This window comes from Sarcophilus harrisii, chromosome 3, assembly GCF_902635505.1.
Source record: "Sarcophilus harrisii chromosome 3, mSarHar1.11, whole genome shotgun sequence".
NCBI lineage: Eukaryota > Metazoa > Chordata > Mammalia > Dasyuromorphia > Dasyuridae > Sarcophilus > Sarcophilus harrisii.
In genome coordinates this window covers 236,794,685-236,813,237 of record NC_045428.1, presented here as the reverse complement: position 1 = coordinate 236,813,237, position 18,553 = coordinate 236,794,685, and the positions used below count along the sequence as shown (strand labels likewise).

At 32.1% G+C, this 18,553-nt stretch overlaps 1 protein-coding gene across 3 annotated transcripts in view; it reads right to left on the bottom strand.

Moving 5' to 3' along the window:
• HLCS (holocarboxylase synthetase) overlaps positions 1 to 18,553 on the bottom strand; it is a 101,274-nt gene continuing 82,721 nt past the window's right edge. For all 3 annotated transcript variants that reach the window (XM_003763395.3, XM_031959235.1, XM_031959236.1), the window contains 5 exons: positions 14,034 to 14,101; positions 8,482 to 8,642; positions 3,860 to 3,974; positions 1,183 to 1,396; positions 1 to 599 (listed from right to left, as the gene is read on the bottom strand). In XM_003763395.3, the coding sequence (XP_003763443.1) occupies positions 431 to 599; positions 1,183 to 1,396; positions 3,860 to 3,974; positions 8,482 to 8,642; positions 14,034 to 14,101 (727 nt within the window). In that variant the 3' untranslated portion in view covers positions 1 to 430. The remainder of the gene's footprint in view (positions 600 to 1,182; positions 1,397 to 3,859; positions 3,975 to 8,481; positions 8,643 to 14,033; positions 14,102 to 18,553) is intronic.

The following is an 18,553-nucleotide window of genomic DNA, read 5'->3' as shown; positions in this document are numbered from 1 at the left end:
CCACATAACTGAGCAATGACTCAAGGACTGGTTTTTTTTTTTCCTTTTCAAAGGGAGCAATAATGACGGCTTGACTACTGTGAAAACATCTAAATTTCCCTATACTATTTCCATAAAAGAGCTACATGTATCAGCACAAAGTTAAATCTAAGAAGGGAAAGGCTGGTGACTCTTCTTAAAAAGAGAGAGAAATAAATAGTAAACAAAAAGGCATGAGAAAAGTCATTAAGGAAAGAACCTCAAGCACCCACAATCCCAAACAGAACATTCTGATTAATGGGCTTAGAAAAAGACCTAAGAAATAAAACAGGAATGTATTTGCAGGTGCTTATGCACTTTTGCCTTAAATTAATCTTAGATAGGGGCACACTCTTATCTTGCTCATGACAGTTGAATGTCCAACATTAACAGGCAACCATTTTGTTGGCTATTAATTCTTGGGGATGATAAGGTTTTTCAGCATGTCAAAAGAGTTGCCGTCTGGATGCACAGTCATAACATCACCTCCTTCTTGATGAACTTGAAGGAAGCCAGAATCATCAATTCCAACAATCCACACCAAAGGGCCCTCATCTTTTCCCAGATGGACTTGCTGACCGCTGTAGATGAAGAGCATTAGAACTAACTTAGAACTACTTAGAAATTTGATACATCATCTTACAAATATAATTTTTAAACTAGTAAAACAATGAAAAATACAGAGTGGGGAATCTTTTCTAAATGCAAGATGCTTCAAGTTTTTATATTATATGATGATGATTTTAATAACATCCTTTATTTTTTATACAATTAAAACTACATGAAGTCTTAAATACATTTTTTCCCCCCAATTTCAGTTTTGTTTTGCTCTAAAAATAAAATCAGGGCAGATGGGAAGATATAAAGGATTGAAAAAATTGGGGAAAATTTGAGAAATCTGGGTGAAAACTTTTTAAAAGTTATTTAAGAAAAATATGATATGGGGATAATTGTATTAGGGTTAATTGTGTGAAAGTAATTGTATGATTGATACTATTCGTTATTATTATGACTTTAATATTTTATAAAATTATATTTTGGCTACTGTCTAAAGTAGAGTTTTAAATATCTAGGTGAATGCTGAGAAGGTGCTTGAAAATTATCTTTTTATAAACTATTTCTCTGACAATGGAACTAAGGAAGGAAACAAGAAAAACCACCAACCTGTGTATCCAGTATTTGTAATATAGAGGAAGAATTGCATTAGGTCCTTTGTCCTGAAATGCATCTATTAGGCTCTCCAGTACAGTTATTGTTCTTGCAACAAGATAATCCACATGTAACAGACTGAGGTTTTTATTATATTTCTTATTATATTCTATGATGAGATCATTGATGCAAATAGTAGGGTTACTGTTATTCACATTAATTCCACAGCCTGAAACAATAAAAAATAAAACAAAAAATATATATATAAACTGCTCCTCATATTCTCAGGCAATCACTATTGGAAAATATATAATGTAAATAAATGTAAATACCTTGAAATCAATTGGAAAGATAATTTCATTCCTTCCCCAAATTAGATTTCTAAGCATTACATTATTTTTCTTGCAATCCCTATATACAGGGAAACATGGTATATTTTTACTCTGATCATCTGGAGAAAGACCTTCTGATGCCATCTCCCTTTTCATCCTTTTTCCCTCCTGGTAATTGTCAGTTTGGCCAGTCTTAATTTCTACTACTCCTATCTTGGAAAATGATAATTTGAGACAGGAAAGGCCAAAGGGAATTCATTTTAAAACTCACAATGAAGCAGGCAAACAAGCTTCTCAGCATTATTTCACACTGTTGAGGTGAACCAAAAACTCAAGCTAAATCTGACCCCAAAACAACATTATTCCTCCTATGTAATCATTGGAAGTGCAGACTTTTGCCAGAAATTCTGACTCAGTTGAAAAACTCAGTGGATTTAAATCTTGGTCACAACAAGACCAATACACTTCTTTTTGTTTCACTTTAACAGCCCTTGGAAGTTCTTTATCTCCCCATTAGTTTCCTGACTATAAATGACAATGATATGGTCCTAGTGCTGGCAAGTGGCCCTCTCACATTCAGTACATATGCTGGGCTCCTTCATGGCCCTCTGAATTATGTTTCAAGAAAGTGATGAGCATGGGCAGTCTTTGAAAAGCATTACCTGCTCCCTTACCTAACAAACCCGTCTTCTCAAAGAGAGGTCATGACCTTCAACAAACAACTATTTTCAAGAAAACAGTATGAAAAAAGGTCCTTACTAAGGAATAGCATGTAACAGGAAAAAAAGTAAAATCATCAAATTTCTACTCTCCATAAAGGAAGTCTTTATATATAAGATGGGGAGAAAAATTATTCTCAGAAAAAATTCAAATGTCTCATATTGCAGATCAAAGACAGTTCAGATAGATTTAGTTAAGTTGTTCACTTACCAAAAGGACCAAAATGATTACATGAGGATCAAGGTGTAATAGGTCCAACTGATAAAACCAATACAAGATGTGGCTCTACCACAGGTCGGGCACAATTATTCTATATGAACATTTACAGTGGAGCTGTCTCTAAATTTGTGTGTCTCATGTTTATTTTGAGCCTCTCCAATTCTGCTTTGCTCAGAGAGCACAGGTCATTCTTTGACCTGGTATGCTATGCTGAGCAGTGCAATTGTTTTTCAGAGAGACCGTCAATGTCCTTGTACCATTTCTTCTAACCTCCCCATAATCACTCTCCATTTTTACTAGTTATGAAATAACAGAAATACCAACTCAATAAGAACTTCTGGAAGAATGTTTTTTGTGTTAAAAATGTTTTTTTTCCCAATTAGTTATTCTGATCAAGGTTAAGATCATAACTTTCCAGAAGGAAACGTCATTAACTTTGGAATGCAATAGGTGAGAAGGAATGCAATAGGTGAAGTAAAAGCAAGCTCTGTGAGTGGCTATTTTGTGGAGGATGGGAGGTAATCTCCATTCTGTGATAATATTCCATGACACCTCAGGTTGCCTGACTTCTACTTTGGAGAACACTATCCCAGAGTCAGAGATGGCCATTACAATCCCTTTTCACTCTGAAATAACATGGTTTTGTGATATTAGGATGAATATGACAGCAGAAGGTGTTCAACAAGAAAATCAGGTTTGGAATATCTGAAATAATAAACATCTAATGATCAAATCTTGACTGAACTCATATCTGACATGACTTTCTTTAGCTCATCCCAAGTTAATGGCTTCTGACACTTCATAATTCCTAATTCAGTTTGTGGTCTGAGACCCTGGCCTTGGAAAGGGCCCTTGCAACAAGGGATCAGAAAACTGGGCAATCAATTATGAAAAGGATGAGACACTGAAGTAGAGCATGGAAGTTGGCTGCTTCCACATTAGCAGTAAGTCCAAAAGAGGCCTCTGAATCTTCAAGATGGGGCAGGGTTAGAACTCTATTTTTTCTTGTCTACTCACAGAGGTAGGAGGGTAGTGAGATAGGACAGGAGTAACAAAGGCAAAGAGACTTCTCTAGGGGAAGACTTCAGTCCATATTCCTAGAGGGAACAGGGTTAGGATACCCACAAAATCTTCAGTGTGACAACAACTTTCTCCTTTCCAGGGTCTCAGATTTGCTATTCAAAGGACTAAATAAATTTAAGAACTCCCAACTTCTTAAGTCCCTTCTCTTATCAGTATTTGCTCTCTAGAATGGCGATAAAAGAAAATAAAAGCTACAGACTAAATGAGATGAGAAACTCAAAATAGCTGATGCAAAATCTATTTTTACTTTCTACTTGAAAAAAAATAGACCAACCACAATTGGTTGGTGCTAGTAGTAGTAGTGCTAATACTACTAGTAAAACAATGTAAAAACTTACCAATAAGAATATGAAAAGTTGTTCCCATAAGTGTTGAATTGACCAAAACTCCGCCAAGCTTCATTTGATCACTGTAGTAGATATCATTGGGCCACTTTACTCTTAAATTGATATCCTATTAAAAAAAAACCCAATACAATAATCAGATTGATTTGGTTTGAATGGACCTTAGGAGGTCATCTAAAAAGCAAACTGGAGTGAGTCATCTTGATATTAATATACTCAGATTCAGAAAGGTCTGAAGAGACTTGCATGAACTGATGGTAAGTGAAGTTAGTAGAATTAACATTCTCATTTTTTCCCCCCTTTTTGATCTGAATTTTCTTGTTCAGCATGATAAATGTGAAAGTATGTTTAGAAGAATTGCACATGTTTAACCTATATTGGATTATCTGATGTCTACAGGAAGGGTCAGAGAGAAAGGGAGAGAAAATTTTGAAAAATAAGATTTTGCAAATGTGAATGTTAAAAACTATCTTTACTAATATTTTGAGAATAAAAAGCTATTATTTAAAAAAAAATAATATACTCTGGTATTAACTCATCTCTCCTTCCTATATTAAGCTCTACATACAATAGATACAGACTTAGAAAAATATTTTAGCACCAACCTCAGTGTCTTCTCCCCTTGCAAAAATGACTAAAACCAAAAACATAAAACAAATTCCCAAGAAAGAAAAACAAAAAACAAAACAAAACAAAAAAAACAAAAACAAAAACTCCCTAAGAGAGAGACTACCTAATGTTTTAAGGGGTCCCATTTAAAAAATTTTTTAAATCATGAACTTGAATATTCCCTTCAGTGATGAAGATCACTACCCATCCTACTTAACTCTTGTCCAATATACTTGGCAAAGGAAGCATATCCCAAATACTAAGGGCCTTCTTGGTTTTCTCATGTCTTACAAATACTAATGGAATATCATTCCCATCCCCCAATCACATGATCAGCTCGTTTCCTTTTTCTATTTTACTCCCATTCTCCAAAGTTATTTATTTACTGTGGCATATATACTTATCACATGTCTTCTCATTGCACTGTGTAATATTAATTTTAAATTCACAGAAGACTATTGTATTCCAAGTTTTGAAGTAAAAAAAAAATAATATAATTAGAATATTGGTATTGAAATAAAGATCTTTGTTTCTGGGAGAATTTGGAATCATTAAAAAAAACTTTGTAATTTCCTGAAGGCAAGTCAGTCTGTACCTTTGCTCAAGTTGTTTTTCCCTAATATCTAAAGTCTTTTGTCTCATGTGTTTCTCCTGAACTATATTTTCTATGTATTTGAATCCATTTTCATTTGTTCCTATCATCTGGTCTCATCTGTTGTATTAAAGTATCAAAGTGTATATTGATTTGATTTTGAAACTTTTTGGGGGAGAGAAGGAGAAGGGAAGAGGAATAAACACCAAGAAAATAATTGCAGTTTATGCTCTAACACCAATTACTGATGACAAAAAAGGTAGAGAAATTCTAGGAGGATCTCGCTAAGCCCCTAAAAGTCAAATCACATATACTTGGAGTTTATCACACAAAATAATAAAATAATATTTTAAAGGCATGAAAATTTTAAAAAAAGGAGCGAAACTGGTTTCCAATTTTTAAGTTTTCAAAAAGAGAAATAATAAAAAATGATAAATGATAATAATAATAAACAATGATAAATAAAATAAAATTATACAAGGCATGGAAGACAACAAAATTCACAATCAGAATAAATTATAAAATAAAATATAAAATTTATAAATTTATATATAAAATTTATTAAAATTTTAAAATTAAATTTAAAATAAAAATTTATAAATTACAAAATAAAATATAAAAGTCATATCCCTTATAACATAGCTGTAAAAGGTACCAAAATTCTTCATGCCTTGTCTTTTTTTAATTTGTTATGATGTGATCTTTTTATATTTGAATACTGTATCCATCTTCAGTTCATTTTTCCAGAACAGTATAGGGTGTTATTTATAAATTTTTCCCAAACTTGTTTCCAGGTTTTTCAGGAGTTTTTATTCCAAGTAATTGGAATAAATTCCAAGTTACTTCTGATTTCTTTGATTACTGTTTTGTAATATAGTTTGAAGTCAAATAATTCACTTTTCTTTTCACTATTCCCCTTGATATTGTAGACCTTTTGCTCTTATAAATCATTGTAAATCATTGGTGGTTTTATATGGCACTGAACTTGCAAATTAATTTTTATAATGTACTATTTTATTATGGTGCCCTAGACTACCTATAACTAGTAATTATTTCTCCACTTATTACTATTACATGCTTTTGCTTCTATTGTGTTATTTTTTACTTTTGTTGTATTATTTCTATCTATACAGACTCTCTGAAAGAAATCTGGAAAATGTAGGATGTTGACTGATAAAAAAAAGTTTACTTTACAAGTTTACTGAAAAGTAAATGAACAGATAGAAACTATGGGAACTACTCCTACTCAAATGCCTCTAAGAAGTATAGCACATGCAACCATTGTGCGACAGCATCCCTCAGCCATGGGTTACCTAAGAACCTGGACAGCAGAAAGAGCTACTACCATTCAAGCAACAAAAGACTTACCTGTTAGGCAGAACAAAACAAAAGTGCCACTGGTGGCAGCACTCTTGACGAATGTAGGGATCTAGATAAAACTAGCAGCATATCTTACACAAACTTTTCTCATTTAAAAAAAGTTGTTCCTTTGAGAACATTACTCATTTCCCCACTTATATTGTAATGAACTTTCCCTTGTAAACAAAGCTAAATAGCTAACAAAAGGAAAAAGGTTATATTGTTTATCAAAAGGAAACACTTTCTTTGTTCTCTGGAACCAAAATGATCCATTGAAATAAACAGTTGCCTTTTAGTGTTAGTGATAGTATATTGCTCTTTTGGCTTAACTTTCTTTATTCCGATCATTTCATGCAAATTTTCCAAGTTTCTCTGAATTCTTCAACTAAATGACCTTATAACATCTCTAAACCTATTAATCTGTCATCCCATGTCAAACTATTTTAAATTTTAGATTTTGTTTTTATTTTTACCAAACACAAACCCCAGTTTTACTTGAACTTAGCTATAAAAATCTCTGTAATGGAGGTCTGAAATACATATTATTACAAAGATTAAAAACAACAACAAAGTTTTCATAAAGTTAAAGCAAGGTCAAGTTTAAAAAACAACAACAACCAACAACCATTTTCTGGGTGCATTATTTTATTTCCTTTCTCAAGTGCTAAACTCATTTCTTTGTTCCATTTCTGCTAGCATTAAATTATATACTCCTGCTATAAGATTTTATAGTCTCAGTTTTCAAAGTGAAAATTTACAGTGCAACTTCTGAAGCCTGGATGTTAAAGCATGTAACTGAACACTTACACTCCAGCAGGGCTACTGGGTGCTACAATAAATTCATGTGTAAATGTGTATGTCATTGATTTGATATAGGAAACATATGTCTTGAGTTAACTACTTCTGTAAAATGCCAAAGTTTTATTAGCAGCAAATATTAGGAAATGGCAACATTAAAAGGGAATTATGTAAGAAGAGAAAGATGTTTAGTTTTTCACTTGGAGATTTTCTCCAAAGACGTACTCTTAATTGCTTATTTCAGAAATGACACAAGGGGGTTTCAACCAAACAAACCCAAGGAAAAAATCTTGCTGGCCAAAAACTAAACCTGCTTGCCAAAGAAAGTCTCCCAGTAAGATCTAGAGATCTAGAGAGGGGAAAAAGGTTTGTGGAACCAAGAGAAACTGGGAAGAAATTGGCAGTGTATTATTAATTTTCTTGACCCAGTCTTAGGCACATTATCAGAAACAATGTATCCGACAAAGACACAATGTAACAGGCAAATGTATCTTTACAGCTAGTAAAAAAAAGCCACAAGTGAGTCTAGCTGCCTAAAACTCAGTCCAATATATATAGGAAATCTAACAATGTATCAAGCTCCATCTCCTTTGAGGTTTGTATAGATCAAATTTATGATATAAGTTGATCAAATGTGAAAATTTATGCTACAATTATTTCTGAAAAATCCTTAAAAATGAACATACAAGAACTGCACGTGTTTAACATATATTGCTTTATTTGCCAACTAGGGAAGAGGTTGGGAAGAAGGGAGGGAAAAAAACTTAGAACACAAGATTTTGTAAGGGTGAATTTTGAAAATTATCCATGTATATATTTTGAAAATAAAAAACTTAAAATAGTTTAAAAAATCTTTCTGGAAGAATGCATTGAGGTTATTTGGAGAAATGGTTTTATATACACACACATACACATCAAAAATGATTCTCCACAGCAGAACAATTAATTCATAAGTCAAATGAACTTTTAAGAATTCAAATAACATTTCAATATAACAAAGTAAACAAATAGAAGAAACTATCAAAGAATTTTATGATGGCTATAGTCTCTATTGCTTTTATTAAGAACTAATATTAACTGTATTTGCCAATGGCTAATTTAGAATATAACTTGACCAAACTTTTCTATGTCATTCCTGCATAATTAAAATTCACTGATTTTTTAAAATGACTAATATGTAAAATTTCTTGAATTAAATAATTAAAGCAAAACAAACAAACAAACAAAGCCACATACAAAAGTGATTTAGAATATGTACCTCATATTCAGGAATTGATCGAACTGCCTGCACCACTGCCAAAGACATCAAGTGTTGAACAAATGGAATTCTCTGACCCAGATGAGAATATAAGGGGATTTGAAGGTGTAAGGTAGAAAGAGAACATCCTATAGGACTAAGCCAGACATTCCCATCACGACCTAGAGAAGAAATAAACCATTAGATGTACTATTTTTGTACAGGCTTACCAGTACACATATTCGTGTTTGTGTGCATAGCATATACATTGCAGTATTTTAGTGGTCTGTGATTCCATCAGTGTGGGTATTCCTTATGGCAATACAGGTGGCTTTTCTTGCATATCTTCATATTATTATCTTAAAATTCTTTAAAGAAAGACAAAGATACTAAGAAAGAGTAAATCATATGAAGCACTGATTACCTGAAATGCTTAGGAATAAGATCTTAATTGAACTATCACTTCCACAGGATAAGACAACAGAATAAAAATAAAAAAAATCAAAGAAGGATTGAACTTAACATAAGAACTAACACTAACATTAAGAAAATTTTTTTTCAGTAACAATTGAAACAAAAATTTTCACTTAATCTTAATTTCTTCACATACGTGCCTCACTACCATGATATTGTAAATTGACTTCTACTACTCTCCTCATGGGTTCAGTGTTTTTGTGGGAGTCTAAGCCTCTGATTTTGGGGAAATGCTTTGTAGCTGTTCATTTGAACCATCGACTTTGACAAAGTACTGATTGTTGATTGACAGATTGTTGGCACTTTTCTGAGGACTTTCAAATTAGAGTTTAGCAAGACAGCCACATACATAGAATTCTAGAATCCTAGAATTCCTTTGGGGATACAACCTGTCATTGGCAGTGTGAACTGAATGCCAAAGGAAAGACATTATGCTTCTTTAGGTTCATGTTTTCCATTAAAATGTAAGTTCCATAAGGATAGGGATTGCCTTTTGTCTTTAGACACAGTACAGTAGTGCTTGATGATTATTTTTTATAATATTCCCTATAAAGTGCCAGAAGGCTCTCTAAAAAGACAATTGCAAGTTTGCAATTCCAACAAAAATGAAAGAGTATACCTGTTTCAAACTGAGTTTTAAAGCTTTTATTTGTTGTAGGAGACAATATACCTTTAGCTTGTTGTAAAATGTATTTCTTTGATTAGTGAACTATTTTTTGCAAATGTAATTTTTTTTCCATTGCTGCCTAATTCAGTGATTTAGCTAGTACAAGCCTTAATAATTTCAAAGTTCCTCACATAATTTAGATTTAATACTATCTTGTATTGCAAAAACAGTATTTTAGCTAACCTTTTTCTTTTGATTCTATTGTCACAAGCATTTAAAAAATTTTAATATGATTGAGCACATGTCTCATATCTAATAATTCCTTCTATTTGTTGAAAGTTATTTCTCTTCCACTATTGAGTATATTCATTTTTTGCATTCTTTATATAGTTATTTTTCATAATTATGTCCATCAACAACTGGAACTTACTGAGGCATATGGTATGGGATGTGCACCAAAATCCATCTACTGTCAAGTAGTTAGACAGTTTTGCCAAGTAAATTTGTCAAAAACTGAAAGGATTCATTATAATTTCCCATAAAATTGTCAAACACTAATCTTTTTTATATTTGGCTGGATGACTGCATTCTATTTTTATCCATTGTAAGTTTTGATGAAGGATTTTCTTTTACAATGGAATAAATAGCTGATACAATCTGATATATATTAACTTATCCAATGGATAATTTTTTAAAAGAGATTTTATTAATCATTTTTGTGAAGACCCTAGATGTCATTTAAAATCAAGTTTTGCTTAAGGAGGTTTTCCTGGAAAAATTTCAGATAGAGATGTAAAGAATGAGAGTGAAACGAAAAATCTGTTTTATTTTCTTTGCTACTAATACTAAAATAATTCCCTAAGACTGAACCTAGTCTACTTGAACCTAAAGTCTCTTTGTGAGCTGCAGGTAACACTTTGCTACATGAAAGTCATCACATTAGGCAACCAGTAACTGCCATGCTAATTCTATTCAATCTCAAGTTCATGAGGTAGCCACAGGTAATTTTAGAAAAACATTAAGCTCTGAAAACATAAAGCACAAAAGGCAGTTAAGGAGACTCAGTCTCAGTCTCTCCTAGACAAATATATGCAATGACTGCTGTGTATATAGAAGACTTTGGTCTTCACTATTCTCCTACATTTAGAAAGAAGTTCTCTGATTTCATTCTATTGCTGTGACTGTCCCCGACTGTCACTTAATTTCTTAACTCTTTCTGCATTTCTGTTCGGGGTGATTAAAAAGCAAAATTCTTAAAATTTTTGTTCTCTAGCTAAAAATGTTTCAAGTCACCTTAAACTATATCTTGAAATCTTATTTGGATTATCCATTCCCTCTTACATTTTCTGATGAGAGCAGAAAAGATTATTTTTTTTTCCTTTTTAAATTTTATTTCCTTTGTGGTTTTCTTTATCTTCATCACTTGATAAGAATTAAAATTAATTTTACTTTAATTTTGAATTAAATTTAAATTTTACAGTAATTTTAAAATTTAATTAAATTTTGAATTTTTATTTACTAGATAACTCCTGGTTCACCAACTTCAGGTCTCTGCCCTGAAACTTTGCAGAGGTCAGATATAGATGCAGAGGTCTTTTCTATAGGCTTAGAGGAATGTTACATAGGATCCTATCAATACAATTCTTCTGGACAGTGCTGAGAGGTACCATTCAAAGCTTCCATAACCTGGACCTGTGGTCTCCATGGCATTGAAAAGAGAAAGGGGAACCAAAGTGTGGTGTTGGATTTCATTGCAAGTACCAACCAATGTGCCTACTAGTGTCTTTGGGTCTACCAGGACCAGTCTTGCTGCTACTTTTTTTAAACCTTTTAGATTTTGTCTGATATGTCATTTCTGTTTTGGAGAGGTCTGAGAAGTCATGATGACAAGGAAAAAAATGTCCATTTTGTTGCTCACATAATTCTGGTATGATCTTTAATATTATAGGGCTGAGCATCCATTTAGAATGTATGATGGACTATGTGCTAAGGGAAGGGATATAATTATGTAATTATGCATTCTATATTTGTAATGAAATTTCCCTATTTTTCATTCTTATTTTATTATATGGAAATGTAGCCGATTTAATTTTGTATCCCAATACTTTGCTTCTTTTTATTTTGTCTAGTTTTGCTCTTATTTTACACTGCTCATTTGATATTTTATTGAATTGGTTTATCAATACAATTTTAGCTAATTGATCCTTTTTTCCATTTTTGTTAATGTGTTTGTGGGGATAGGATTTTTCCAATACTTCTGAGGAGACTATTTTAATCTCCCTCTTCTAAAGACCATTGTTTTTGTCCCCCATTATGCCTCAAAATATCAATTACTGCAGGTGAGAAAGAAGATATCACTTTGTTCTTTGATTGTGTAGTTCATTAATGAACTTGGCCTTACCCTTGATAACTGTTTTCCCATTCACCTCAATATATCTTCCCTGAGTCCATGTTCTTCCACTTTTGAAGATGTAACTTGCTGAGAAGAGCTCACCATTCTCCTGTGACAGGATGAGTAGTCTCTCCAATAAAGGGAGAGTGGTCTCCCTTTGTAGGATGCCCCTTTATAGGATTTGTAGTGAGATATATATTTATATATCTACATAGATATCTATATCTATATTTATATATGCTTTTACCACTAAAGCAATGTTTCTACCTTTTTCTTCTCTCACTTTGTCCCTTACCCTTGAGGTTCTTTTCTTCCTTAATCATTTTTCCCTTCACTTGATACCAAGTGATTGATTAGTTTATTGTCTTTTCCATTTGCTCCTCTCTTTTATATACACTTCCATTCTGTAAATTAATAGGCAGAATTGTGAGTTTTACACTTTCAGTCCTGTTTCTTCATTCTGTGGTGTATGGGGGAGCTGGAATGGTAGTTATATCAATGATTATTAAAATTTTATTTTTGAAAAAAAAAGTACTTTAGTGGGGTTTTTTTATGTGTATGCTACTTGATTAATATATCAAGAAAAAAATACATGATCACAATTCATTATGACAGCTTCATATCTTAAATAAATTCACTCTCCCATCATGTTAACAATTGACCTTTCTGAGAAAAAAGCAAATTGAAGGCAGGAGAATAAAGACTATAGACAAAATAGAATAAGCTAGAAAGAGCTCTCAATGGGGGGAAAATGGATACAGATGTACGAACATGATGTTAGTTGGCAGCTGTTTCTTTTTTAAAAATCTATCTCAGAATACCAGCCCCTGTGGTGCTAACTTTGAATTCAGAAGGACCTGAATGCAGCACCAACTATGAGCTAGGCTCTATGCTAAGGACTTTACAAATATTTTTTCATTTGTAAGACTAATGAGCAAATTTATTCCCACAATGCTTATATACCATTTCAGTTCTTATAGTTTTCTAAGAGTTAGAATTGTCTTTAACATAGATATTGTAGAGTATTATACTCTATTACAAAGAGTATTAATCATTTTAATAGAACTATAATTCTAGTAAATAATGCTATATTATACTAATATACTATATTATTATTATATTATTAATATTATACTATATTATACTAATATAGTGTATAGTATATAGAACTATAGTTCTCAGAGCTGTGAGCTACAGATTCCAACTTTCAAGTTGGAATCTACCCTTGTTTTTTGTTGTTATTGTGACTAAACCCATTGTGGTACAAATAATTTTGTACCTCTGGACTAATCCCTGGTCCAACAAAAAGCATGTGACTGCCTTATGACCACTTAGGTCAATGATTGTTAGCTTGTACCATTTCCTACTGCCCAACCTAAGGAGAAGCTCGGCCATCTTGTGTGGAGATATTCCTTCACCCAATTCTATGATCTTGAAGACATCTTATTTTTTTATTGTAAATGGTATAGATTTAATTCCCACAATATTAACACAATTTAAGGAAAGACAAAGACAAGATTTCCTTGCCTTCTTAGTAGAAGCTTGGAAAATTTTTTATTAGATTTAAAGTTAGAAGGGAGTCTCTGAGGCTATCATGTTCTAACTTTTATGTCATTTTACATATGACAAGGCCCGGGGTTCTTCAAATCAGTGTACTTTCTACTTTTGCTTATTATATGCACAGTACATATGATAGTGAAATGTCTCCGTCTTTTCAATCACCTTCTCTCTTCCTTTAAATGTTAAACATTATTATAATAGATACTTACAGGGTTTGAAAAAATAAGTTCACATATAATATGGTCCCAATCAGTACTATAAAGCCTTAAAATCATTAAGGAAAATGTATAGGAGTTAACTAACCAAAAGTTAGAATGACTATGGACATAAAATGACATATGGACTACCAAGAGTGTTTTAACCTTGCTATTCATTTTGATTATTATGTATTGGTTATTATGATTTATTTATTGATAGATTATGATTATGTTGTTTTTTTTTTTTTTACACATCAAGCACATCAAATGACTATAGTTCCAAGGCAATTCCAATGAAACAATTGGCTGAAATTTTGGAATATGATAACAAGAGTTGACTTACCTTTTCCTTGTGTTTGCTGGGCTGCAATTGCTACTAAACCGAGGTCTGGTGGCACCTCAAACATCAACCTGCAAATTGTGGAAAAGATGGTCAGCAAAAATGAAAATGAAAGCCCCCCTCCAATTAAATAAATAAATACATTCATCTATTTTGGACTATTATTTGTTTTGTAATTATTTGTAAGTATGGTAACTAAAGGTTTCTTTGATTAATTTAAAGTCTGGAGAAAACATAAAGATCACTTACTAACTTATCAAGAAAATCTCAGAACTTCCCAAAAAGGGTTGTGAATATGTGCGTGCACGCACACGCACACACACACACACACACCACAAAGTTTCTTTGAATTGAATTTCTTCAAAATTTTCTATCAAGGGTGTATTTTTTCCAAGCTGGTGTCCCCATCTCCAACAAAAAACAACCAGCAATTCCTGACATTTGTTTCTACTTAGAGTGCATTTTTGTTTAAACTCTAGAATTATATATAATAACATAAGTTTCCGATTATTTAAAAAATCAATATGGTGGCAATAAAGCAGTTTAAAAGATACACTTTCCCAGGAGAACTAATTATGTTTTAACTATAGTAAATAAATCCACACCTTCTGAGAACTGGATTATTTTAGGCTTGGTTTCTGCTTTTAAAATGGCTTCACTTAAAAGAATATGAACTTCCCTTCTGGGGATAGGTAGAAAAGTGTACTTTAATACCACCAAATGAGTCAACAATGTCACTGTGAGAATTTTCTCTGAGCTACATTAGACTATTTTAACTTCATGTTGTATTACTGTATTACATTCTTTCCACTGAATTACTAAATAGACATAATATTGACCTGAATTCTGTCAAAATTTACTTTTAATAAATTAGGAATATAAGTGATCTGAATTTATGATCTGAAACTTCTATTCATCAATGTATTGGATATCTATCTGAAGGAAAATAATGTGGGACTTTTTTATAGGTCTTCCTGAAAATGAATATTATATGTAGGGTAAAATGAGAACAACCAGGAGGGAAAAAAATTAAAATATTATCACAATAATGTAAAAGACTTCAAAGTTAATGCCTAATTATGATTTCAGAAGACTGATAATAAGATAGGTTTCCCATCTCTTGGCCAAACTGGCAATACATTTATGGACAATATATGGACAATATATGGACAATGTACTGATTTATTTTGCTTGACTACAAGTTTTAATTACAAGGTATGAGGACTTCTATTTAAATTGCAAGAAGGAGAGGTAATACGATTAATGCAAAAAAAAAAAAATAAAAAAACCCAACCCCCTCCCAAACTGAGAGATAAAGAACAAGTACAAATAAGTAGAGAGTTTAAGAGATACAAAGCAGTTTTGTAACTAACATGAAAATATACATTTTAGTAAAAAGTTTTAATAAAAAGTTTTATTTATATATATATATATATATATATATATATATATATATATATTCCCTTTTTATTGTGTGTAGAAGCATTCACATTTGAAGCTAAAAGTTCAAAATTTAAAAGAAAATTAAAAAATAAAAAAAGAGGACTACTATAGGGGAAGGCTAATTGTAAGTACCACTGCTCTTCCTATTATTCTAATATGTATTAATGGGAAAGATGCTACAGAATAAGTGTTTATTTCAGTCTAAATCAAGCTAAAGCTAGCTGTAATAGAAAATACAGCTAGCAGTGACAAACAACAAAATTTGTCACCCCTCTGATAATTCATAGATGGTACCAGAATGCTAAACATCTGACTACTAAAACATCCTGCTACAAACGATTGTTAGAAAATTTACTCTGAACCACAACTGAAAAGAGAACTAGCAAGTGTACCAGATGTTTTCCTTTCCAAACTGGCATTTTCAAAGAGAATCAAGCTTTAAGGACCATTTGCCAGTTCTACTTCCATTTCTTATAAAATACAATTTAATAAATAAAATACAATGAGTGTGTCAAAGAAGAAAACATAGAAATGATCAATAATTTCATCCAGAGAATAAAAACTAAACCTACAGGATACAGCCAAATCAATTCTTATATATACAGTGAATAAATGAATTGGCATGCAACTAAAAAAGCTAGAAAACAAATTAAAACACCTCCCAATTAAATATAAATTAGAAATTCCAAAAATCAAAGGAGATTAATAAAACTGAAAGTAAGAAAATTATTGAAAGCCTCTTCTATCCCCCAGAGTTATGTTAAATGGCTCCCTGCCCAGAGAGAATTTATAGAACTCTTTGAGTTTTTTAATTTAAAAATCAAATAGTTATTTTGATTATTATTGATTAATTTGATTAGGCAAAAAGGAAAACTAGCAAAAGTAAAAAGAATAAACACCACCAAAGAAGAAATTAAAGCAATAATTAGGGCTATTTTGCTGTGTCAACAAATCTGATTAGCTGAAATTTCTAAGTTCAATTGAAAATCTGACTAATTGAAAAATCTAATTTCAATTTAAAATCTGATTAATTGAAATTTCTAACCTCTAATTGAAATTGATATTTACAAAAATAAATTCCCCAGACTAATAGAAGAGAAATTAAATAACTTAAATCACCCCCATTTCAGAAAAAGAACAAACTATCAATGAACTCCCGAAGAAAAAATATCCAGATGACAATTCTAAAAAGATGGCAGTATAGATGGATAATTTAAGCTCTCCAGATTTCCCCTCTAAACATAACAAATTTGGGCCACAGGATGAACATTATCTGTTGAAAAAAGACTTGCCAGAACAAAAGTCCTCCTTGTACACCCAATAAGATCCAAAGAAAGAATCCAGTGCAAACACTTCCAGGCTAGCTCAAAGTGGGGAAACCTGGGGCTAACTAGATTTGGCTGGAACCTTAGCAGGAACCACAGAAACTTCCAACTGTGTGTGAGGTCCAGGGTCTGAGTGTGGGAAGGCTAATTAGGAATACCAGGCTCAGCTGTGCTGCAAAGATGCAGCACTGGGAACCAACACATCCATTAAATGTAAAACTGAGTGTTGCTGCTGGTTGCAGCATTTGCAGGAGGGCAGAACTTTTGGTTTAGGGTTCCAGGTCAAAGGCAAGAGCTTTTGGTTTAGGGTTCCAGGTCAAAGGGGAGAGTTGAAGTGAAGCTAGAGGCACTATCCCCCAATCCACAATTGGTGCTTACACCAATAATACTCATTAAAAGAATGAACCTAACCACAGAAACTTACTATGGAAATAGGATAGATGGGATTAATCTATAGGAGGGCAGTGAATTGGAGGGGGAAAAAAAAAAAAAACAAAACTTTTTCTATCCCTCAAAGAGTGGGCTCTCTGCCCAGAGAGAATTTATAGAAGAACTCTTTTGATTTTTAAATTTAAAAATCAAATGAGAGACATTGAGAGACATATATCAAAAAAAAAAAAAAAAAAAAAAAAAACTAGAAAAGGAGACACAGTCTTAAAAGAAAAAGATCAAGAAGAAAATGATTGTGGCCAAAAAAAGAACCTTGGCACAATAATACAAAAAATAATCCAAGAAAATTGTCCTGAAACATGAGGGGAAAGTAGAAATATTCACTGATCTTTTGTGGAAAACAAATGTTAAAAAACTCACATCAAAAAGGAAAAAAAAAATTCATCAAAAACCAATTCAAATACACTGGATCTACAATTAAGTTTGTACAGTACTTAGCAGCAGCCACAATTAAAAAAAACAAAACAAAACTGCAGGTCCTGGAATAGCTCAAAAGAAAGAGTTAAGGTAAAAATAGTAATTATGTTATACAAATGAGGTGAAAAAGAATTGACAGAGGCATTAGACGGGGAGAAAGAAGGCTACTCATCAGGCATGAGTTAAATAGACAACACTGCATAAATCCTACTAAGGGTACTTAGAGGGTACTAAAGGTACTAAGGGTACTAAATCTTACTAAAATGCGCATTCTCCAAAATCTATAAAGAAATAAGGAAGAGTAATGGGCAGAGGGGAAAGCAAAGGATTGGGAAAGAAAACAGGGATGCATGGGTATGAAGAAGTTAAAATAGCAAGGCAAGTTAAGGAGCGAAATGAAAGCAAAGAGTTAGCAGGGATAGTAAATATGTATGTATGGGGAGAGAAGATTATATATATATATTTGCTTAACTATAACTTATCAATTGGATGATGTGGGGAAAATAACCCCACAAAAAAAAAAAAGTACAACTTACAAGGAAGTAAAGAAAAGTTGGACATTCATGAATATAATTTCTTCTACTATTATATATCCTTTTTTGTTATAGATTGTGAATCCTCCCTATTCTACTGGGCACATGATAATGTTCTGTTTTATTTTATGTTTTATTTTTTTATATATATATATATAAAATACAAAGAAAAGAAAAATACATTTCCTGGGCAAGATGGATTTACAAGTAAATTCTACCAAATGCTGCACAGTATAAACTATTTGGGAAAATATTCAAAATTCCTTCTATGACACAAATATACTGCTGATACCTAAACTAGCAAGAGCCAAAACACAGAAAATTATAGACCAATCTCCCTAATGAGTTTAAACAA